Source organism: Hoplias malabaricus, chromosome 4 (assembly GCF_029633855.1).
Source record: "Hoplias malabaricus isolate fHopMal1 chromosome 4, fHopMal1.hap1, whole genome shotgun sequence".
Classification (NCBI taxonomy): domain Eukaryota; kingdom Metazoa; phylum Chordata; class Actinopteri; order Characiformes; family Erythrinidae; genus Hoplias; species Hoplias malabaricus.
The window spans coordinates 54,302,401-54,325,322 of NC_089803.1; the positions used below are offsets into that span (position 1 = coordinate 54,302,401).

A 22,922-nucleotide genomic window follows, 5' to 3' on the forward strand; every position below is an offset into this window, starting at 1 on the left:
ATTTTACCATCTTTTGGGAGCTTTGAGAATAGGGTTTTGAGGAGAACGGATGGCTCATTGTGACCCCTTAAACAAACTGGGACCACACTCAGACTCATCTTTTTTTACAAATGTGTGCACACACCCTCTTTCCCTCCAATTTGAGCAGACATGTGGTTTCTCTAATCTGTCCAAGTTAAATCTGGAAACAAAAGGTTGATCTTTGGTGTAACTATGTGGATACGCCTCTGTGTGGCAGGAAAGTACCCTAATGAGTGGCACATTGACAGTGATATTAAGTCATTAAATGGGTCATTAGATAACTGACTCACTGCTCTGAAAATTCAAAAGCAAACACAAGCCTTGGGCTCATAGCTGAGCCTCACTGAGGTGTTGGATGTTTACCATAATCACAGAACTAAGAGACGTGGACAGAAGCAGTTCAAATATAAAGCAGAATTAAATAAATGATCATAATAAGAAGCAAACATCACTGAGTAAAATGTAGCTCAGTTAAAATGTGATGAAACTGGTGCCAAATGTACATTTGAGTGACTCTTCTGATATTAAGAAATACCACTTTCTCCCTCTTAGGTTCAATAAGAGTTTACCATCATAGTAAAAAATATATTTTTTTAATTGATCCATTAAAAGAGGGTGGGCGACTGAGTGGCTGAGTGCAATGTTTCAGGCTCAACTCATAGCCAGACTTCCCGATATTGAGGATTTTAAAGGATTTTCAAGTCAGTGTTAAACGGCATAATGATTTCTATGAATATTAACCTTGTATGTCGCGTATTGCACACTTCATAGAAGACCATGGGACCTACGGCCACAACTGGGACGAGGCTGGTTTTCAACACATTCTCCGTCGCTCGAGTCAAACACGCCCCCTTGTGTCTATAAGCCAGCGGTACATCTGTAGTGTAGCGCTAAAACTTTCACTTCTATCATAAACAAACGGCTAATATGGAAGAGCGCCCCACACTTAGGTCTCTACACTCAGACGAGCCCACCTTCGTCACCTTCACGAACAGGTCCGAAGGAGAGGCCAGGGCCTGGTGGCTGAACTTCTCTGGAGAACCGGTCTCTTACGGAGACATCAGACCTGGAGGAAGCCTGAGAATGAACACGTTCCTCAGTGAGTCCGCCCGGCAGCGCCGTACACACGGAAAACATAAAGACCTAAATAACTAACTGAATTAGCTAATAGTTTACCAGAAACAACATTTCGAGAAGGGAGGCATGTTTATTGGCGTGTAAATCATAATATCTCCACAAAATGGCAGTCATGGTGCGAAGAAGCTAGCCTAGTCTGACTTTACCACTTTCGTACTGAAATGCAGCCACTTTATCGTTATATTACGTTTTCTTTCCCTTTTTCTTGAATTGTTGATATCTTGAAACATTAAAGACTGTTGTCGAGTAGTGTTTTTGACCCTGCTGTAGGAGACAAGAAAATCACGAATTCGTACAAAATGTAACTGAAGAGCTGCCTGGTTGACTTGTCAGTCGGCTCATTTTTAATGTTCTGGTTGTTGTTTCAGCTCATCCGTGGATTTTCAGAGCGTCAGACGGCTGTAAACTGCTGATAGACTTCCGTGAGGTGTATTTCCCCCGCTCTGCTCAGTTTGATGAAAACGGACACCCGCTCTTTCACCCAGTTTTTATCACCACACCAGGTACTCAACCATGGACGTCCATTTTTTTATGTCCTACCACATTACTAAAGCAGTACATACAGTACTAAATCATAAAATGAATGGGTTGTATCATTAGAGGTAACAGAAATATGTGTGAAATATGTTGAAGCAATGAAATCACTGAGGGAAGGGCTACAGCCAGTACATTCTTTTTTGAGGACCGTTTTTTATGATGTACACTGCAAACTACATGTGATGTAGGGAGACATTTAAGATTCAGGTTTCGTGTGGAAATATCACCAATGATCTGTCTTTTTCAGACAAGGAGAACCGTTTTATTCAAATTTAAGCCAAACCAAAGATAAACCAAGCGTTTAAAATCAGAACTACAATACAGTTTCAAAACAGTGGAGAGGGCTGTCTGCCTCCTCCTCAGACGTGAAGCTCGACCAGATTGCCAGGTTGAGGAAAACTGAATGAACAAGCAAGACACAAATTTAAGAATTTTGGACCATAATAGTTCAGAGGAATGTGCCATAATCAACACATTTACACAGAAAAGTGTTCATCATTTCACTAAAACTTTTACCTATGCAAGAAAATGACAAAAAAGTGAACAAGTGACTTGAATTTCCCTGCATTTACTAGCCTTTACTGTCCAAACTCGACTTAAATATTGCGACTCAACAAGGCTGGTGTTTTTGTTGATTTTCCCGATTTATAAACAAAACTCATTTTGAAACACTTCGTATTACCCATTTTATCAATTTAAAATACACGACCCAAGCGTACATCTTGTCACTAAAACATCTACCTACTAGTGAAACGCTTATATTTGCTGTGTACTACCAAGCTTTATATCTCTGTTCCACCTTAAATAGGTGAATATGCGAGGCTTTTCAAATACAATTCATTCATTCATTCATTCATGATCTGTAACCCTTATCCAATTCAGGGTCACGGTGGGTCCAGACCCTACCTGGAATCATTGGGTGCAAGGCGGGAATACACCCTGGAGGGGGCGCCAGTCCTTCACAGGGCAACACAGACACACACACATTCTCTCACACACTCACACCTTTTGTGTTGCCAATGTGTGTTTTTGGACTGTGGGAGGAAACCGGAGCACCCGGAGGAAACCCACGCAGACACGGGGAGAACACACCAACTCCTCACAGACAGTCACCCGGAGCGGGAATCGAACCCACAACCTCCAGGTCCCTGGAGCTGTGTGACTGCGACACTACCAGCTGCACCACCGTGCCAAATATAATTTTTACTCCTTAATTTGTTTTCAAACACAAGGTCAATATTTCTTCTCATTTTACCCCGTCTCTGGTCATGGAGATTTTTAGAAAGACAGTGGGGCTTTTTGGGTTCGGTAAAATTTAAGATTAACTCTGTTCACTTGGTCAATTCATGGCTGCAAGACTTGGCAATGCGGTGGGAATGAACGTAATGTGATTGGACAGAGGGTGGGATCACAGGCAGGATCTCGGAGGGTGGGATCTCAGGAGCTCCGCTCCAGGCTGGATATATCTCAGAGAGAATATGCTGCTTCAGCACTGCTCTAAAATTAAATGCAATCCCTGCTTTGCATTTTGCTTTGGCACATTGGATTGGTGACTCAAAAGTGTCCGTAGGTGTGAGTGAATGTGTGTGTGTCTGCGTTGCTCTGTGAAGGACTGGCGCCCCCTCCAGGGTGTATTCCTGCCTTGCGCCCAATGTTTCCAGGTAGGCACTGGACCCACCTTGAACTGGATAAGCAGTGCCAGATAATGAATGAATGAATGTTTTGCGTTAATTTATGAATCTGTTCAACACGTCTGATATAATTTAGTCATACATTACATTGATTCACCTCTATGAAATATTTGCATAATGAAATTAACATTACCTGAAATTCTTGGATATCACTATTAGAATATAATTTTCTGTGATATTATATTGACAGACAAGTTATTTTGAAACCTCCAGAAGTGTTAGCCAGAGTACAGACTCAAAATAAGTAAAACACTTATTTTAAATGAACCATTAAAAATATCTTTAATGTTATTACCGTTAGCAGAGATGACACTTAACCGTGGTTTGTGTATTTGTAAATACTACTAATTAAGAAACATTTTACTCCTTAAAGCCACAGATTCTTTAAGCAAAGAAGCAATATCAGTTAGATAACAGAAGATAACATTAGATAATGATAGTTTCTGACGTGGGTTAAACATTACTGTTTTAGTAGTAAATGTGTGTTCTCATAATTTCAAAATTTAGAAAAAAAAAGTAAAAAATGAAAGTTAAATTTCTAAAATTTATTTGGACTAAATGTAACCCAGTTGAATCATCCTGTTACTTTCTGCTTAACTCCAATAAAATCTAATGGTTTTGTTTTTTCTTAATTTTTTTTCCTCTAGTCTACACTTTACAGGAATGCTGTTCAAGACTGATCCGAAAAATGGTGAAAAAAAGAGACATTGACAACCTGGAGATTCCTGATTTTCTAAAGGAGGACATCCGTAGAACTCCAGATTTGATGCGAGAAATTCAGATGCTAACATAAAGGGCTGATTATTCCTGAATACAGGCAGATGGACTATTAATTGGAAAGAGAACGAATACATCGCCTGGGGTTTAAAAAAATGCATCAGAAATTTATGGACACACATTTATTTTGAAATCAAAGATATTAAAACTGAGTTGGTCCTCCCTTTTTTTAGAAATTTGAATTTCTACTATTCTTGTAAAGTTGTGCATTGTATACAAGTACGTTATATTATTTAATTTTACAAGGTGGGGCGGCACAGTGCACATCTACTTTCGCTGCACAAAGAGGTTGTGGGTTCAAGCCCTGCCCTGCTCTGGGCGACAGTCTGTGAGGAGTTCGGTATGTTCTCCCCGTGTCTATGTGGGTTTCCTCCGATTGTCTAAAAACACGTATTGGTAGGTGGATTGACTACTCAAAAGGTGTCCATAGGTGTGAGTGTTTCACACTGTGAAAGACTGGCGCCCCTCCAGGATCTTTTCCTGCCTTGTGTCCAGTGATTCTGGGTAGGCTCCAGAACCACCAAGACCCTGAACTTGTCAATGCTGTTACACACAATGAATGACGCATACAAGGTGTGTGAAGACAATTAGGTGTACAACGAAGTAGCTGAATTCACCCAATATGCACAAGTTTTTAAACATACAGTACATGCTACTGACTTATTGCTTGTTTACTGTGGGCTGTTCCATCTGTGGACATAGTTACTGCATGGTAGGTCAAATAAATGTTAACATATGTTCATGTTTTTAATTTGCATTTATTACATTCCAGTTGATTAACACACAATAAGTCTTTTTAAATGTTATATTTTCCCACCAAGAACTACGTATTCATTACAATAAATATTGCACTTGCGGTCCAGGTAATAAATTAGAGTTTAAATCAAAGCATACAAGACCCTTTCAAGAACTTATGCAACATAATATTTAAAAAAAGAAATACAGCATACTCATGATGTGGCACTGCACAACTACTTTCAATATTATTTTTCAACGTTCAGTTCTATGCTACTTAAACCATTAGACCTGAGGGAGCAAGGGATAAGGTTGTGGGAATGTAATTACATACTGAAAATACTTAAAAGGATCTTCTGTACAAGTTACACTGCAAATTAAATTGTTGTAAAATGCCAGTGTAGATTTCATGCTACACAAGTCATAATATATTGAGACACTTACTTTGCATATGTGAAATATGCAGCTGTTGAGTGTTTTGATTGTAATTTAGCTTTTCTGAATAAAACTGAACTTGTTCAAATATAGAGATTAGTGCATTCATTCCAAAAAATAAAAATACAATCTCAAATATATAGGAAACTATATGATCACAATGTCAACCAAATTTCATAAGACTCTGTGAACTTGAGAAGAATACTTCTGAACACAATAATAATAATAATCTCTAGATTATAAAGACCTGACAGTTGAAGCAAGGTCATCTGTGATCAGTGGCATCCAGACAGAGCCATTAGATCACAAATGAGATTTAATTATTACAACATCACAACTGTAAGTAAGTAGGGAATAAAATACTCAAATTTAAATAAAGTGGGAATGCTTTCATGTGTGCAAGTGAGCTTTGCCTTACATGTAAATATAGCATGAGCATTACTAACCTGTGTATAATTATGATCAAATTATCTACACGGATAAAACAGAAAACGAGATAAGAAACTGGTAATATTCCATTTAAATGTGCACTAATTAAATGCAAGATGAACCAAAAAGTGTGGCACTGTTTAAATACTCTGATAAAATCCACTGTGATATTTATTTCTTATAATAATTTTAGGCATGTGTCACTGGACTAAGAAACAGTGGAATCTTTAGCTAGTTTTTCAAATGGCTGTTATTTATCTCATGTTAGTATCAACATGACAATACTCTTAGTTCACCTTTGGAACTGCAAATGCTCAGCTAAAGCTAATGGACATCTATGCTCTCAGTTTTTCTTCATGGAATCAAGGATGCGCAGGATGTGAAGGAAGAGGTTGACGATGTCCAGGTAGAGGTTAATGGAGGCCAGCACATGCTCCTCTGGTGACAACTTGTGCATCAGCAAATGTGTGTCATAGATGATGAAGCCACAGAACAGCAGTGCACCAGCGCTAGCAAATACCAGCTCCACCGTGTCATTTTGGAAGAACAGCTATACACAGTGGGAGAATCCAGTCATGTCATTTAAGATGGATTAACCAATATTTACATGATATATCAGACATCAAACTCAATAACAACAACACAATAATCGACTAGATTTTACAGGTAAATTACGACTTGTCATACTTGTAAAAACTAAACATTACAAACTAAAATAATCAGTATTTAGAGTCATATAGATAACGCTCACCCTCATAAAGCCTGCAATAATTAGGATCCAGAGTGCAGCGAACAGCCTAGAAAATGACAAGTATCAATGTAAGTGTTTGACATTAGTGGAAAAACAAGCAAGACGTGAGATGTAAAGTTAATATTACCCAGCTCCGAGTTTGCTAAAATCTCTCTTGGACTGGAAAGTGTAAGTAGTCAGGGCAGCAAACACAGCAGAGGTGAGAATGCAGGCCTGGAGTACCACTGTGTATTCATAGAACGTCACTGGAAAGGGGGGGATTAAGGGATGTTTGTCACAACGTTCAAGGTGAACAGTTCTAAGAACTACACAGGAAACAATTCAACAACATAAGGGGACAGTGTGTTTGCTCCTAAGTTAATGCATGATTACATTCCTTATTCACAAGGGTGGAGCATGGCATTTTGAGACTTGTTTAACTAACAAGTGTCTACAGACTTAATCTCAAAGACAAAGTTAACTATTCAGAGCATAAGGAACAGTATGTATGACTTACCAGCTGTGGCCACGGACACAGCTTCCAACACCGTCTGCAACAACACAACAAATATGAAAACGTCTGATGTGGTGGGTGTCGACACACTGATAAACTATCATCTTTCTGATGTAAAGAATCAGTAGCATTCAAAGTGAATACTTACAAATCCAAACAGTAAATAAAGATTGACAGGGTGCTGGTGTCTGTACACGGCCAAGGCTAATAGCAAAACCAGGGATCCAATTGCTGACACCAATACCACAGATGGACTGTGAAAACATAGTAAAAGTGACTGCAAATATAATATCCACAGACAATTTACTCATCACTGATTTTCTTTCTGCATGATTAAATAAGAGACAGTAATACTTTATACCTGTTTCATGGAACTGGTACAAATGTATGATGCATGAAGAGGGTTAGTGGGTTAGTGAAGCTGAGATAATGGACAGTGAGGGTAGCAACAAGGGGTCACAATATTAAGGCTGTATTTGTGTATTTTTAGGGCACTTTAAGGCAAAACGTAGTATAAAAGTAGTATTTAGACTTCTGGATAATTCACATTTAACCCCTTTGAATTATTATATTTTATTATAAAATCTGTGGAATTCCTCTTGGTTCTCATTCACTGATGTGTAAGTCATGACTTTATTGCCGGAGGAGACTGATGAACTTCTTACCTTGAATGCAAGAAGTTTTTGATGGGCTCACAGAACATGAAGAGGGCAGAGACAGCTGTAGTGACGATGATCTGGAGGGACAGGATGGTGTACACTTTCCGTAGGAAGTCTATTAAAAGGTGAAACACACACACACCAGTGAGGCCAGGAGGTCAATTCACAAACGGGTCAGAGAAGAAAATTTAGTTGGTTTCTTATTGGAGTGTTCGGTTCCACCTTAAACTGGGCGTCTCTCTCTCGAACACCATTCTACACTTCCTTAATACATACTTACTCTGGGGTATATAAACTGGCCGGGCCTAAAAATGCAAATATTGGGGGACAGTTTACACCTAATGTCCGATCATTTATCCCACTATGCTAAATAATTAAAAACTATGCACTAAAATTAGAAAACTATACCGTTGTTTTCTCTAAGAAAACCAACAAAATGTGTCATTGGACCAAGCCGTGTCAAACTGGAACATACGACTGTAATACTGAGACAAATATTGTCAACACTTCTGTATTAAATTTAACAACATATACAATGAGATAGAGATAAGGTTCTAAAGTTCGATTTAGAAATAAAATTTCGCCCTTGTTTTATGATTATTTAGCTACATTAGCTGGTAGAACAAACGTCAGTGTAGTTAGCCGGCTAACAGGCTAAAAACAACTCAGTATGTAGGCTCCGGGGCACTGGTGCGGTTTATTCGGTTGGTTACTCACCCATACGGATTTGGACACTCGCGGTGGCAACATTGGTGCCATAATTAAAGTCGTCCTCGATGGAGGAGCGGGGATATTTCTCTTGGTTCATGTTGTCAGTTAAACGAAGAGGCTAACTGACTTTAGCGGTGAGAGCTAACGTTTACAGCTTCCGCCAGCGTTCTGTATACGTTCAACGATGGTGTCCCTACTGCCGCCTACTGGAGAGAAATATACCACCATTACATCACAAAATCTTTCCACTGGATTTACCCCAAACACTCCTGGTATCTCCTGCATGCTCTGGACACTGTGCTGACAGACACAGCAAACCTTCTACTACAGCTCTCACTGATGTGCCATCCTGGATGAGCTGCACTACCTGAGCAACTTCTGTGGGTTGTAGACACCGCCTCATGCTTCCTCTAGGGCTGACAGCACTGACAAAATGCAGAAGTGACCAGAACATCAGCCAGAAAGGATGAGAACAAAGAAATGGTCTGTGGTCACCACCTGCAGAACCACTCTTTTACAGGGGCTGTCTTGCTAATTGTCTCTCATTTCTACCTGTTGTCTGTTCTATTTGCATAACTGCAGGTGAAATTGATTCACAGTCAGTGTTGATTTCACAGAAGCGTGATTGACTTGGAGTTACATTGTGATGTCTAAGTTTTTTTAAGCAGTGTACTATGGGAAGTTCATTTTCATTCATTCATTATCAGTAACCGCTTATCCAGTTCAGGGTCCCGGTGGGTCCAGAGCCTACCTGGAATCATTGGGCGCAAGGCAGGAACTCATCCTGGAGGGGGCACCAGTCCTTCACAGGGCAACACACAGAGTCACACATTAAATCAAACACACAGACACTTTTGAGTCGCCAATCCACCTACCAACGTGTGTTTTTGGAGCGTGGGCAGGAACCGGAGCACCCGGAGGAAACCCACGCAGACACGGGGAGAACACACCACACTCCTCACAGACAGTCACCCGGAGGAAACCCACACAGACACAGGGAGAACACACCACACTCCTTACAGACAGTCACCCAGAGCGGGAATCGAATCCACAACCTCCAGGTCCCTGGAGCTGTGTGACACCCCCACTATGATATATTACTCATGTTAATACTTTTTTATTTTCTAAGTGCTTTCCTGTGAAAGGTGCTTTACAGGTTTACGGGTTTCCTCCGGGTGCTCCGGTTTCCTCCCACAGTCCAAAAACACACGTTGCAGGTGGATTAGCGACTCGAAAGTGTCCGTAGGTGTGAGTGTGTGAGTGAATGTGTGTGTGTCTGTGTTGCCCTGTGAAGGACTGGCGTCCCCTCCAGGATGAGTTCCTGCCTTGCGCCCAATGATTCCAGGTAGGCTCTGGACCCACCGCGACCCTGAACTGGATAAGCGCTTACAGATAATGGATGGATGGATATTCTGTCTTTAGTTCACTAAGATATGTTGTGTTAATGTTTGTGATTTGGCAACATTGTACACATAGTTATTTTAATAAAGCTACACTGAACTGAACTAAACAGAGAGAGAGAGAGAGAGAGAGTCTATAATTTGTTCACTTTAGTAAATGCACAAAAAGAAAAAGAATGAGTTTTTATGCAATCAGAGGAAAACACAAGACAGAAATCCCAATTAAAAATGGGTGCAAAATTATTAATAGTGTTATTGTGCTGTATGAAAGTAATTTATGGAGTCTAATCCGTAAATCTGACTACATTGGATGGTACAAGCATCCCCTTGGTATTCTGCAGAAATATATTAAATGTTCAAATGAAAACACACAAATGCAGGGCAGAAGGTGGCTGATTTCTGTTGCTTTTTTTCAATTCAAATAAAGATCCAAACACACTACGCCACAAAGCACTTTAAACCCAATAGTTCAGCCCTGGAGCCAATCCACTTTGTAGACTGGTTCTGACACTAATTAACTGACTGACCGCTAACACCTCAGTCCAGCATTGTTACCCAAAGTCAAATCAGAACACTGCAAATCATGCATTTGATAGTATTTTTAAACCTGGAACAAGTGACTCATTATTGAAACAATGGGTAGAAAAGAGAATGACTTCTTTCTCTACACTTATTGGGAATGAAAATTAAGGATCTTTTAGGAAATGAAGGAGAAATTCGCACTCAGTTATCAGGATATATTTACGTATTTACAACATAAGGATTAGGGCGGCATGGTGGCGCAGCAGGGAGTGTCGCAGTCACATAGCTCCAGGGACAGCTCAAGTTCCGTTTCAGTTGACTGTCTGTGAGGAGTTCTCCCTGTGTCTGTGTGGGAGTACTCTGGGTTTCCTCCCACGGTCCAAAACACACGTTGGTAGGTGGGTAGGTGACTCAAAAGTGTCTATAGGTGTGAGTGAATGTGTGAGTGTGTGTCGCCCTGTGAAGGACTGGCGCCTCCTCCAGGGGGTGTTCCTGCCTTGTGCCCAATTACTCTGGGTAGGCTCCAGACCCACCGCGACCCTGAACTGGATACGCACTTACAGACAGTGAATGAATGAACTTAGGGATTATTGTACAACTGGAAAAGTCAGTTTGAAACCAGTTATAAAAGGGATGATGACTGCATAAGATAATTAAACAACTAGGATAATTTCATCTTTTTACAGTTCTTTGATAGAATGTAAACCTTACTCAACATTATATGTTAAATCACAATGAAAAAAGAACTGAACATAGTAATTTCAGGGTCAGAAAGGGTCCATAGCCTACCAGGAATTACTGGGTGCAAGTCAGGAATACACCCTGGATGGAGTGTCAGTCCATCACAGGGCACTGCACTCACACATTCACTCATACTCTCAACTGAGCATGGCCAGTCCACGTACCAACATGTGTTTTTAGACTGTGATAGGAAACCGGAGCAGCCAGAGGAAACCCATGTAAGCACAGGGAGAACACACCAAACTCTTCAAAACCAGTCACCTACGGTGGGGCTGGAATCCACAAACCCAGGACCCTGCTGCACCAGGCTGCTCCAGAATTACTCAGAATAAAATCTTTTTACATTGACTTCCATTGAAAGTTATGAAGATTTTCCCCTCCTCCTGTAAAGTTACTATTTTCAAGCAAGATGTTACAATGGTACATTGATGCTACTCACTGCTTACAGTAGGATGACACATAGCCCTCAGAACAGAGCATACACAAAAGAAGAGCAACTACAACATATGATTAGTCACCATTACATCTATAATGTATTCATCAAGTGACTTATGGTGTGTATTAATTGCACATTGTGTAAGCATTATCACATATAAAATGTTCATTCATTCATTCATGATCTGTAACCCTTATCCAATTCAGGGTCGCGGTGGGTCCAGAACCTACCTGGAATCATTGGGCACAAGGCGGGAATACACCCTGGAGGGGGTGCCAGTCCTTCACAGGGCAACACAGACACACACACTTTTGAGTCGCCAATCCACCTACCAACGTGTGTCTTTGGACTCGGAGGAAACCCACACGAACACAGGGAGAACAGTCACCCGGAGCGGGAATCGAACCCACAACCTCCAGGTCCCTGGAGCTGTGTGACTGCGACACTAACCTGCTGCGCCACCAATGCATTTTTGTTTGTCCTATACCTTTCTTTTCAGTTTGTTCATTAGTTGTCTCCAAGCAACTAGAAGAGCTTTAGATGATGTTTCTCTCAAGATGAGTCAGCAAGGCCTTATACTTTTGCACTAGTAGAGCGGCACCATTTCTCAAAAACATTTCAATGGCACAATTGGCCACAGTGTTCTCATTTGCTCTGAGTTTATTTGTCATCTTACTCATATTTACAGTAGGTTATGGGGTGTCTAATTGACCACCAGGGGGAGGACTCCTCCTAAAGACTGCATATTTAGCCTTATAGCCTCTGTCTTTTATCAGACACAGCACACCACACTAAAGAGGTATCATCAGTAAAGGCAGAGCTAGGGAGCCAAGAAATGCAGGATACGTAGAACTGGAACGTCTGAATAGTTAAGGTAGAGGATTACAGCGGAATAAGTTGTTCATATTAGCAAATATGATTAGTCTACACACATTCTGAAATCACTGATTTTCCTGATGAAAAGAAAACATCATAGGGTCAGTAAAGTGTCAGATGTTTACATACTTAATATAACCCGGCAAAATCCAAACACATCCAAACGAAAACAATCAATAATTGTAGTGAATTGTGATTTAAAATATAAAAATGCTTTAATGTACTGGTTGTTAAAGTGCACAGTTTGCCATTAATTATGATATACTATGCCTTTAAGTAAATAAGCTTTGTATCTGGACACAGTTTAATCCAGTGTTTCTTAGTCTTTAGCTTTCTGTCAGATGTCATCAGGTTAGTATCAAAATATCTTGATATTTAGAGCAAGTCATCGTCCCATCTCTTCTGATTTGAACTGTGGAGGAGCAGCCGCAATACATTTCCCACCACATTTCACCACTAGCGTACTGTTCTTTATTTAATAAAACTGTTCTTATGTTTTGCCAAATAGAAAAAATAAGCCAAAATTGGGATGTAATAGTTTGTATGTGACGTTAATCAGATAAAAAGCAGATAAAGATTATCCCTAACTCTGAAGATCTAGAGTCATTTTTTCTTAATTTCTGACTTTGTGTCGCAGCGAAATCCATTAAGTTCCAATATATTATTTCTTTTTAATACTTTTTTAAAAATATCTATTGGATGTACAGACAGATAACTTCAGTATGATTTGTCCACTCTGTATATCTTTTTATTGTTTCTCTTTTTGTTGGCCATACAAAGGTTTACAGCTGTAGGAATCCCCAAAGTTATACATAGACGATAAATATCATGCTAACAAAGTATTAAATTTGTACAAAAATACTTTACAGCTCATAATACCTGTCCATTAGAAATAAAAATACAATATTTCAGGGACATAACTGTGGAATTGATTCATCAATTCATCATACACTGAAAATGGATACCCACTATTTTAATTGGCAGTGCTTAAATCCACTTAGATGATTCCACAAAAGGAACATTTAAAAAAAACGAGAAACTGCTTTAGCAAAATAAGAACAAAATTGTTTTGAGGAAACACGGTGATGTAAAATAAAACGTAAAGCCAAGTATAAGACGCCACTTACAGTGAGGACTTGCTCTTGAATCAGGCTTTGACAGAATTCAAATCAGAAACATGTCAACAATATGCTAAACAATGACATTTGAGAACATCTCAAATCCAGTGCATGAGATTGGGAATGAACCCGTACCTGAAGGAACCTTAGAAAACAAACTAAATACAACACAGTCGCTTAAAGGAGTCTCCATAAAGATATCCCATGTGAGTGTTCCCCTGATGAGGCTATGATCTGTAATTAGATTGGACCGCTACGTGCCATTTTAAATAGTGAGTAGACAGGGTGTGTGAGCACGGACGACAAGGGTAACATCACTCATCAAAAGCCACAATTTTACACACACAGGTGGGTGAAGGTTATGTGCTGCCATAGGCAGGTTGCTTATGGACACTATTTTCTCCTCTAACATTTTTTTTCTTCTTAACAGAGCTACAGATTTTTTTAGTGTGAAGAATGTCTCCTTGATGTCCTACTTCTCATGGTAGGACAGATGCAGCTTACCTAGCAAAACCCATTCTCACATGATTTAACACGCAAGTGCCGTTGTATTTTATTTTTTTTCTCTTTACAAATTTTTGTACACCCTTTGGGCTTGCACCCTCTAAAAAAAAAGAAAAAGAAAAAGAAAAAAAAACCCAAGTAAACATACAAAACGGTACCATTACCACATACAGTAGATTAGTATAAGTTTATATTCACTTAAACAAGAGGGGAGTATAGACCAGAAGTTGTTTTGACAACCTCATGCTTGACATATTTAAAAACCGTGTTTATTTCTTTTGGAGTGATGTTAGAATGAGAACTGCTGTAGTACTGCTGGTTAAAGACAGCTACAAACTAGAATGTTCCTCTAAACTAACTCCAGAATGACTAACTCTGCCCTTTAAAATATGTGGCTGAGACCATACCCAGCATGGCATCTCCACTTTATCACCGACGCAACTCTCTTTTGCTCTGTAAACCTGGGAGGAGGCTGATTTGGGACAGTTTTTGAGTGGTTAGTAGTTATTTGGTCTCTGCTTTGTGCTAGCTATCGACTTCCCCCCGAAATGGAACACATGCCTGGGGGTTAAATTAGACCTAATGCTTACATTAAAACATCTAATGTTAACAAAGCCTCTTTCAAACCAAAATACATCATCTGTATCACAATGCTTTCCCAATCTGCACATGAGCAGCTTCTCATAATAGTTAGGGCAAACAGATTGCGTAAAGCAGTTCTGCGAATATCAAACGTACAATTTTTCACTTCCCCCCGGATGGAGATGCTCAGCCTAGACATGTTTGGTGTCCATTTTGTGCTTCATCCCTTATTGTTGGAGATACGAGGCTAATTGCAGACAGATCAAATCTAGCTCTAACATAAAGAAGCAAAATGGCTGATCATTTACATGTGGAGTAAGTGGAAAACTGTCCAATTCAGGTTTTTGGTCAAACCACTCCTTTAAAGGAACACTATGTAATATTGTTACTTTAAAATTACAGCTTCAAAATGATTGTGACCTGCGTCTCTGCTGTTGGTACTGCAGAAACTACACTATGTAACTCACCCTCTTGACTGATTTCAGTATAGTGATGTAAACATTAATTAAAATAGGGAGAGCCCCAGGAGCAAAACAAAAACAAAAAACAACTAACAAAAATTTTTTTTACCTAGTGTTCCTTTAATGTACCCCTACTCATCACTCAGATTGCATACATTTGCTCACTGATCACTTATAAAGGTTCTGACTCTAAGAAAAATAGAAATCTGTCCAATTCTAGGATAAGGTGCCTTAGGTACCACCCTTCAGTATCATGGTGAAACAAACCTCTTAATTTAATATGACATCAAGGTCCAAACAAGTTTCGTACTGATATCAGCAAGCGACACCTGGAATAAAATGATGGCCTTTGTGGTTCATCAAAGGTTTTTTTTTCTTTGTTTTCTTTATTAACTACATGTAGCCAAGATTTTCTCTTTTTTTTGTACAATAGTACGTCTACCATTAAAAAGTAGTTCAGAAAAGGTCTCATGCATTATGCTACCCAACCCACTCAGGCTGACTCACTTCCTTTTTTTTTCTGCCATGTTTTAGAAAATGGCTATTGGATTCACTTTGCTGAGCTTGTGCCAAACTCTTTTCCCGCTGAGTGAGTAAGGCAGGGAACTCAGACCTTGGCATCACTTGTGAGGATTTAACAGGGGTGTTCACTATACACATGTTTGGGATCCAGCACTACAAAAGGATGGAACTGGAGGAGCCGTTTCCAAGGAACAAGGTGAACAGCGGAGGTTAGGACGAGGGACTTTTTGCAAACAGAGGACGTGGAGAATTGCTCTGGCCTAGACTCGTATAAGAAAGTCCTACCCATACACACTGAGAACGCTCACTGAAGATGCATTCTCCAGTACACACACACACACACACACACGTGAACAGACAGAGGCCAGTCCAACATTTTGTGTAAACGTCTTAAAGTTTCCTTTTGCTTATGTTGCTTTTGTGTTTATTTTGTTATTATTTTTTTCCCTAAAACTACTTGTTTATTGGCAATAAAAATGAGGGATGGCACTGTTTTGATTTCTTCTGTTGTTTTTTTTTTTCTTCTTTTCAGTTTAATATTCCAAGAGGTCAGTATGGTCTTCCTCCATTGTTAGTGTCATTTTCACAAGAGTAGGAACGCACCCAGCAGGCATGGAGAGGGCGCCTCGCTCAGTCAGTGTGGCTCATGCTCTGGCTCAGGGAAGAGACTGGGTGTGCTATATCACGGACAGTCACCCGCTCGCTCTCAGCAGGTGGAGCGGTGGGAGGGGTTCAGTAGCACCATGAGGAGCACGCGTCTGCCAGCGCTGGGGGTGTGTGGGGAGTAGTAGGTTTTGCTATAAGGTCTTGTTGGGGTCTCTGTCGTCCACCCCTGCCAGCGTGGAGTTCTGCTGGGCCGCTTCCTGTCCAGCAGCCATCTGCAAAAGAGGGTCTGTGGGGTCAGTCCAGCCCAGCGCTTCCTCATTGGGCAGCTGATTCAGTTCTGAGGGTGGCACAGAGACTGGGTTCCGGCTGATGACCAGGTCCAGTTTGTTCCCGGACTCTGCGATGAGAGGAACCACCAAGCAGCAGTCGAAGTCCCTGGTGCGCACATGGTTGATCTGTGACAGGAACAGGGGACAAACATGCTCTGCGTTAAATATTTATCATCTGGGTAAAGGTCACACTACTGCTGCGGAGGTCTTATACAACTACAGTCAAACAGAAGGAAGGCGGCTCTTAAGAAGTCTAGCTTGAAACAGTCTGGGAGACTTGGCCTACAATATTTCTCTATCATTAACAGGACTGTGAGGATATAGAAGATATAAGATGAAATGCAGCATGTGATGTCTCAAAACACCATCTCTAATGGGAACCACAGGCTTTGGAAACCACAGCAAAGGCAGCGGAAAAGTTAAGGTGTTTATGCATCGTGTATTCACTTTTTTTCATTTGTTTGTTTGTTTTTTGGGGCTGAACATGGCTTTGTGCATCAGTTCTGACAGATCAGTACAGTATTCTCATTCCTTGTGGCACGTTTGAGCTTTTGCTGGGGTCTATTTTTGGCCAAAGAATGTTTGAACCTCTTCAAAATACCACAGCCTAATTTTATGAACTGCTGGGTTCAGTTTACTTAAATACAGGTCTCTACAGTAGCTTGAAGATTTTACAAATAAATAAGTTTTGCTGGATGTATTCATTTTGTCGTGACTGACAAGGTCCTCATTTAGATCCTACTCAGCTCACTCTGAACGAGGACAGAGCAGGTACTAAAAAGTATCCAGTTCCAGGGACCAAATTTGCCTAATGGAAAAGCAAAAGTGCAGAGTAGATCCTACTTGAGTACGGTAAGAGTACCATGCAGTGGAAAAGCGCCATTAGTGTCCTTCCCTGCTGATTTACAGTGCTCCGTACTGGGCATATGCTCATTATACAGACTAGATTGATGATGTACCTGTAGCAGCCTGTCGTAGGGTTTCAAGCCCCCCACCTCTGCAGCGCCCCCTGGACGAATGTTGTTGACATAGACGCCCTTCTCCAAGAGCCCATCAGACACACTGAAACCAAAGTCCTCCAGATCTGACTCTTTGAACAGGCTCACCTATAATACAGAGATGTAAGGCAGGTGATGCTATTTACAGATCCTTCCACAAGCTCAAGTCCACAACACAAAACAATGACAGAAAAAACTACACTCTCCTGTAGCACTTTCTGACTGTGGTCATCTCTACAACTCCAAAGCTGAACTACTGTTATTCTGATCTGCCTGAGTTCTTACAGCTCTTCCTAGTGGAGACTCTTCAGCCTGCTAAATGTGAGTGAACACATGATACATACTATAGAAACATAGAACGCAACATTTGCTTTAAACACAGTGACATTTTCTGAGTGTATATAAATAAAACTTCAGCTCATTTTGATCATTAACATTGTTGTAATTGTTATGAAAATAAAACCATTATGAGTAACAAGTATGTTAAGGAAAACTGAGCAGCCTACAGCCCAGACTCAGCCCTGAGTGATATATATTTTTTAATTGTTCATTCATTTAAAGAAAGTTTCAGTGTAAAGAGATTTTAGAGACTATAGAGATAAAAAAGATTATAAAGAAAAACAAAAATACAATACATTTCTTATATGTTTTGCTTCATACATATACAGAAAATGGAAAATGGACCGTAGAGGTACACGGATGGACTTTAAGAACATTGATGCGCCTTGCAGTTACACTATCTGTACATTTAGTGAATTAAAATGAACCTGTGCATCTGGGACACAGCATATGAAGTTCTTTATAAATATTTATGAAATGTTTTGTAGGTGTTATGTACCTCACAAACAAAGACTTACAGAAAAGCATTACCAACATGTATACTTTCTCACTTTACTCTACGCTGTTCTCTGTCGCCCTGCAGCAGGGTGCTCTCTCGGTGCAAAAGAAAACTCTTAAACAAACCAAATACTATAAATATTACATTTTAATGTATTCAGGTACACCGAGTTTAATAATAAAATAAAGCATTAACCTTGGTTACCTTGTGTAGCTCCACTGGGTTTGGCGACATTATGTCCTTAATCTCCTGCTTCATCTTCCTCATGGCGAAGGCCTTCTTGCCGCCGTCGCTGGGCAGTGTGTTGCTGCGGTTGGCCTGTGTGTACTGAGGCCTGTTGCTGCCGCGCTCCTGGAAGCTGGCCTGTCTGCCCAGGTGGCTCCTCGATGGCGCAGGGTCATGGTTCAGGCTGAGCGTGCTCCCAGACATGATGGTGGCCTACAGGGCAGCAGGGGGAAAGCACATAGAGAGCAGATCAGAACCACTCATTACAGACAACACAGTGAAGTGTACATGCTCCTGGGCTTAGTCAGTACACATATCTGTTGGGTTTATGAGGTCAATGTTACTACACACACACACAGAGGTATGATGGACTATTGCATCATCTCTCTCTCTTTTCATAACATCACTTTTTTGGGGAGGCAGACACAAAACAATGGCAAAACGCAGATCAACACCCTCCCAGCCCCAAGGTTGCTTTGTCAACATCATTCCTCATTTCACTAAAAGAGACTGATGCACAAACACTCTTGCTGACATGCATTGCAGCAGACAGATGTTCAACACCTTGTACGAAACAATTTGAAAGATTTCCACCATGGCAAGCCATGGCAATGACTAATCACACGCACAGTTTTACAACCCAGATGCATTGAGGTCATTACAAAACATTTAATGGTGTCATTAGAAGCAAGAAAATCCTTCAAACATTAGGAAGCCTGCTTTAGGAAAGACATGGTTACACAAGACTGAAAGAAAAAAAAAAATAAATAAATAAAACCTTGCAGTGGCTCTCCCCTCATGCTTTGCATGAACCCACATCATGCCCATCTCTGCAGATCTGCATCACTGGACAGTTCTGAGTGATTTTCACCCAAACTGTACTCGACTGTAGTCCAGGTTTGTGATGGATGTCAGTGCAAACTGAACCGTCCATCTGGCCAAGGTGATGCATCGTTTTTGATCGAAACAACAACATGAAATCATGCACCTCTGCACAAAAACATTTCTACGAACTCCTGATAATAAATTATCCCCGCACCCCTCTCTCATAAGTGATTTATTTTTTTCTTTCTTTTGTAAACACACTGTAACACTCGAGGCTTTAACCCAAGGCAAACAATTTATTAAGTCAAATAGTGCCCAAGGGTACATTCAGTTTGCTTTGAGACCTCTTGATTGCACTGTGTTTCAGCAGTGCTAATGATATGAGAAACAGCCTTATCATTATCGCGTTGCGAGCCAAATGCGGCTCCAAATAGACCTCTGCGTAGGCCAAAGCGGCAGGCTTAGAAATACCTGCAAAATTAGACCTCGAGTCAGAAAATGCTCCTTCGAATTAATCAGGGACTGACTGATCGTGCTATGAGAGCAAAAAAGCAAATAAGCAGTTTCATATTCCTAAGAGTCTGACGGGAATAAGAAACATCTCTGACAGCTGATGACAGGTGGAAATGTCTACGCGGCTAAGACTAGCTCTTTCCGTGTGACTCATATCAAAGTTTGTCAGCGCTCATTAGATTATCTTTTGAATGCACCCCTAGGATGAAAAGTGGATGCCGGCAGTGTTTGTGTGTAAAGGACCTCCCACCCTCCCTCCCCCCAGGCAGGCCCCCAGCGTGAGACACTGAGCCCAGCAGCACAGGGAGAGCACCAGGGTGCTACAGCACTACAAGCAGAGAGGAAGCCCAAAAAAGGAAAGGGGTACCAAGATGGCCAGGTTTCTCTTAGTCAGAAGCCTGTCTGGCTTGTCCTGGAAAGAGAAGGAGCAGTTACACAAAACTAAGAGTGTGAGATCATGCGTGTATAGATGGGGGTTCATTGTGAGGAGTGCATTAAATTTGGTTGTTGCCAACCCTAGTTCTCCATATTTTGGAGTTTTCCTTGCTCTGACATCACCTGTTCCAAATAATTGGTTTATTAACAAGACCATCCTGAGCAAGTCTGGATTGAGCTTGTTGCAGCTGAAATTTGAACACGTTTCCCTGAGATGTCTTGCCCGTAGACATATTACAAGACTATCCTTTACCCACAAATACAGGCACATTATATGACAAGCCTCAGCTCCGTGCTTTATCATTAGCTGCTAATGTTGCCTTTGAGCCATCACTGTTACTCATTAGTTTGAGCTTACAGGAAAAAAGACAGAGTCGACAGATACTGTTTAATAACACTGCTGCTTTGGCCTCTCTTTCATTTGTCTTGTCCCATTAGATGTGGGTTTACAATTATCTATGATTATGTCCTTGTATGGAAGGTAATGTAATGTGTTGAGGAAAATTATTCCAGATTCACATTGACAAAAAAAAAAAAACTCCCTGCCCAACATATAACAACTCTGTTACTGAGGGCCCCTTACTGACTTGACCCCAGTGGTAACCCGCCCCTGTTTCTGAGTTAAAGTGGGTGTTATAATACAGGAAAACAGCAGGAGAGGAGCACCAAGGTTGGCAACTACCATTAAAGTGGGAAAGTGGGTGGGCATGATGGATAGCAGTGTTTTTTTTTCATCACCATTTATGCTATAAGGACGAGAATAGCCACGGCTAGGTGACAAAATGAATTATGGCGCTATAAGAGTGTGCTGGTGAGTGTTTTGTTACCTCGAGTTCCCGTAGGATCCCAGATTGGCCGCACGTCTCCAGATCCTCCAGTGCCTGTGACCAGAAGTTCTCTTCCTGATCCGGCTCGGTGCCATCGTGGCCTACAGTGAACCTGCCAATGACAAGCAAAGGACAATCAAGGCTCTGCCCAGCCCTTTACCACAGCAGCCAATGAGCAGGCAGGCACCACAGTGATGAGCACTGAAGACGACCAATGGGGCTGTGCAGGCATTGGCGGTGGAGGCAGGGCTGGAGATAAGAGACACACGAGACACAGTGCCCGGTGTGGTGGACACACACAGATGGTGACGTTATGCCGGGCGATGATGCCCGCGGGGAAAGTGGAGGCATGGGGTGAGGGGCCATTTGGGAAGCAGTGCAGATACTGGGAGGTGTACACAGCACTGAGCCTCACCTGCTGTCTGAGATAAGGCCAGTGGGCAGCGTTGCAGCTCTGCAGGTAATGGAGAGGCAGCTTCAATCAACAGGGACACGCAGATACATCTACTACTTCAAAGCAGCTGTCACCAGACCTTCTCTGGGGGATCTACATTCCTGCAAAATTTATAGTCCACTCGGGCTCTCCTTTTTTATCCCATTTTCCTCCCCAGTTCAGGTTTGACAAACACCTACCAGCTGGTTAGTTAAGATTTCCCAACACACAATGTTAATGTAATTGGAAGAGTGAAGATTAGCATGTACCTACTGTTAAACCAACCTCATTCTACATCTGTACATGTTTTAAAGAGAAAACTAACTGTTATGTCAGCTAAGAGATGACAAGCACTGCATAATGGATATGGACCCCAACCACAGGTGGCTGTGGCATCTATTCACAATGCTTGCATTGTCACGTAACAGAATAAAACCTCTTTTTTTGATTAATGTCATGACTCGTGTCGAGTCTGGATCTGTGGTGAAGTGTCACACATTTTTGACCTGTATTTATACATTTCTGAATGTAACTTTTTGTTTGTTTGTTTTTAGTTTACAAGGAATGTTTAAATGCATAAAACTAATGGGACTTCCCTTCGCTAATGTACCTCTACTGCACAATCAAAGATTGTATAAAGATTAATAATCTACACAAGTGTGGTAGACCAATGCTTGAATCTGCAGGAAAACAGACCCCTAGGATCAGGAATAGTGACCACTGCTTTTTTCAGCAACCTCAGACACCTCAGAGAGGCAGTCAAAACAACTCAAATGCTATATATATGCTTTTAGTGCTTCCTGTCTTTCCTCACAGCAAAGACTTTAGCATTGATTTAATACAAGCTTTAATGGCTTGGCCTTCATTTGAGCGGTGTTTTTTTTTTTTTAAGATGCAAGTGGCTTTGTACTGCAGTAAGTGGTTACGTCAACTAAAACTGACCTAGTTTTAAGAGTTTTTAAACAGATTAAGTCTTTTTCATGTAGAAATGTTTTCATAAATTCTCTTTTTTCCCCCAAATCCAAGAGCTCTGCCAGGTTTATGAAGTGACATATCTTCAAGCTTGAGTACACTCCATCTTACACTGCCAATTTTCATTTTTACTGTCAGGATTTGTTTTTATGGACACAGAGATACCTACACTAATGGGAAAAGCCTAGAAATTATTTAGTCCTCACTTACCAGGCTCTCTAAACAACACTTTCTGTACATAAAGTAAGGTATCTTAATATATACAATGAAATAAATATGTAACACTTTGAGGCCAAGCAGAGAGAAGCACAACCTACCGAACCCATCATCTGTCAAACTCTAGCGTTTCATAACAGTGAATTACAAACTCATCAATGTTGCAA

The 22,922-nt window shown here is 40.9% G+C and overlaps 3 protein-coding genes across 17 annotated transcripts in view; 1 reads left to right on the forward strand and 2 right to left on the reverse strand.

The window, feature by feature from the left end:
- The first annotated feature begins 866 nt into the window (after positions 1 to 866).
- On the forward strand, positions 867 to 4,919 carry vhll (von Hippel-Lindau tumor suppressor like). Its single transcript, XM_066668147.1, has 3 exons — positions 867 to 1,120; positions 1,527 to 1,661; positions 4,034 to 4,919. Exons 1-3 carry the CDS (start codon positions 949 to 951, stop codon positions 4,177 to 4,179), a joined length of 453 nt encoding a protein of 150 aa, XP_066524244.1. The 5' UTR covers positions 867 to 948; the 3' UTR covers positions 4,180 to 4,919.
- Positions 4,920 to 5,194: 275 nt separating this feature from the next.
- On the reverse strand, positions 5,195 to 8,581 carry tmbim4 (transmembrane BAX inhibitor motif containing 4). The gene is made up of 7 exons (XM_066668145.1): positions 8,383 to 8,581; positions 7,672 to 7,780; positions 7,155 to 7,260; positions 7,010 to 7,043; positions 6,641 to 6,758; positions 6,514 to 6,559; positions 5,195 to 6,312 (listed from the first exon to the last, which is right to left on the reverse strand). Exons 1-7 carry the CDS (start codon positions 8,471 to 8,473, stop codon positions 6,106 to 6,108), a joined length of 711 nt encoding a protein of 236 aa, XP_066524242.1. The 5' UTR covers positions 8,474 to 8,581; the 3' UTR covers positions 5,195 to 6,105.
- A 4,507-nt stretch (positions 8,582 to 13,088) lies between these two features.
- The window catches only part of grip1 (glutamate receptor interacting protein 1), a 401,866-nt gene continuing 392,032 nt past the window's right edge, over positions 13,089 to 22,922 (reverse strand). For 6 of the 15 annotated variants that reach the window (XM_066667721.1, XM_066667725.1, XM_066667719.1 and 3 more), the window contains 6 exons: positions 21,550 to 21,588; positions 21,135 to 21,246; positions 20,240 to 20,284; positions 18,505 to 18,747; positions 17,433 to 17,579; positions 13,089 to 16,599 (listed from right to left, as the gene is read on the reverse strand). In XM_066667721.1, coding sequence (XP_066523818.1) covers positions 16,336 to 16,599; positions 17,433 to 17,579; positions 18,505 to 18,747; positions 20,240 to 20,284; positions 21,135 to 21,246; positions 21,550 to 21,588 — 850 coding nt within the window. In that variant the 3' untranslated portion in view covers positions 13,089 to 16,335. The remainder of the gene's footprint in view (positions 16,600 to 17,432; positions 17,580 to 18,504; positions 18,748 to 20,239; positions 20,285 to 21,134; positions 21,247 to 21,549; positions 21,589 to 22,922) is intronic. The other 9 variants (XM_066667726.1, XM_066667716.1, XM_066667724.1 and 6 more) reach the window with 7 other exon arrangements.

Excerpts from the sequence above, each read along its gene's own strand:
- vhll (XM_066668147.1), top strand. The coding sequence starts at position 949 with ATGGAAGAGCGCCCCACACTTAGGTCTCTACACTCAGACGAGCCCACC. Across the intron at positions 1,121-1,526 it reads GAGAATGAACACGTTCCTCA|CTCATCCGTGGATTTTCAGA; the intron begins GTGAGTCCGCCC and ends TTGTTGTTTCAG. Across the intron at positions 1,662-4,033 it reads AGTTTTTATCACCACACCAG|TCTACACTTTACAGGAATGC; the intron begins GTACTCAACCAT and ends TTTTTCCTCTAG.
- tmbim4 (XM_066668145.1), bottom strand. The coding sequence starts at position 8,473 with ATGAACCAAGAGAAATATCCCCGCTCCTCCATCGAGGACGACTTTAAT. Across the intron at positions 7,781-8,382 it reads GAGTGTCCAAATCCGTATGG|ACTTCCTACGGAAAGTGTAC; the intron begins GTGAGTAACCAA and ends ACCTTTTAATAG. Across the intron at positions 6,313-6,513 it reads TTATTGCAGGCTTTATGAGG|CTGTTCTTCCAAAATGACAC; the intron begins GTGAGCGTTATC and ends CACTGTGTATAG.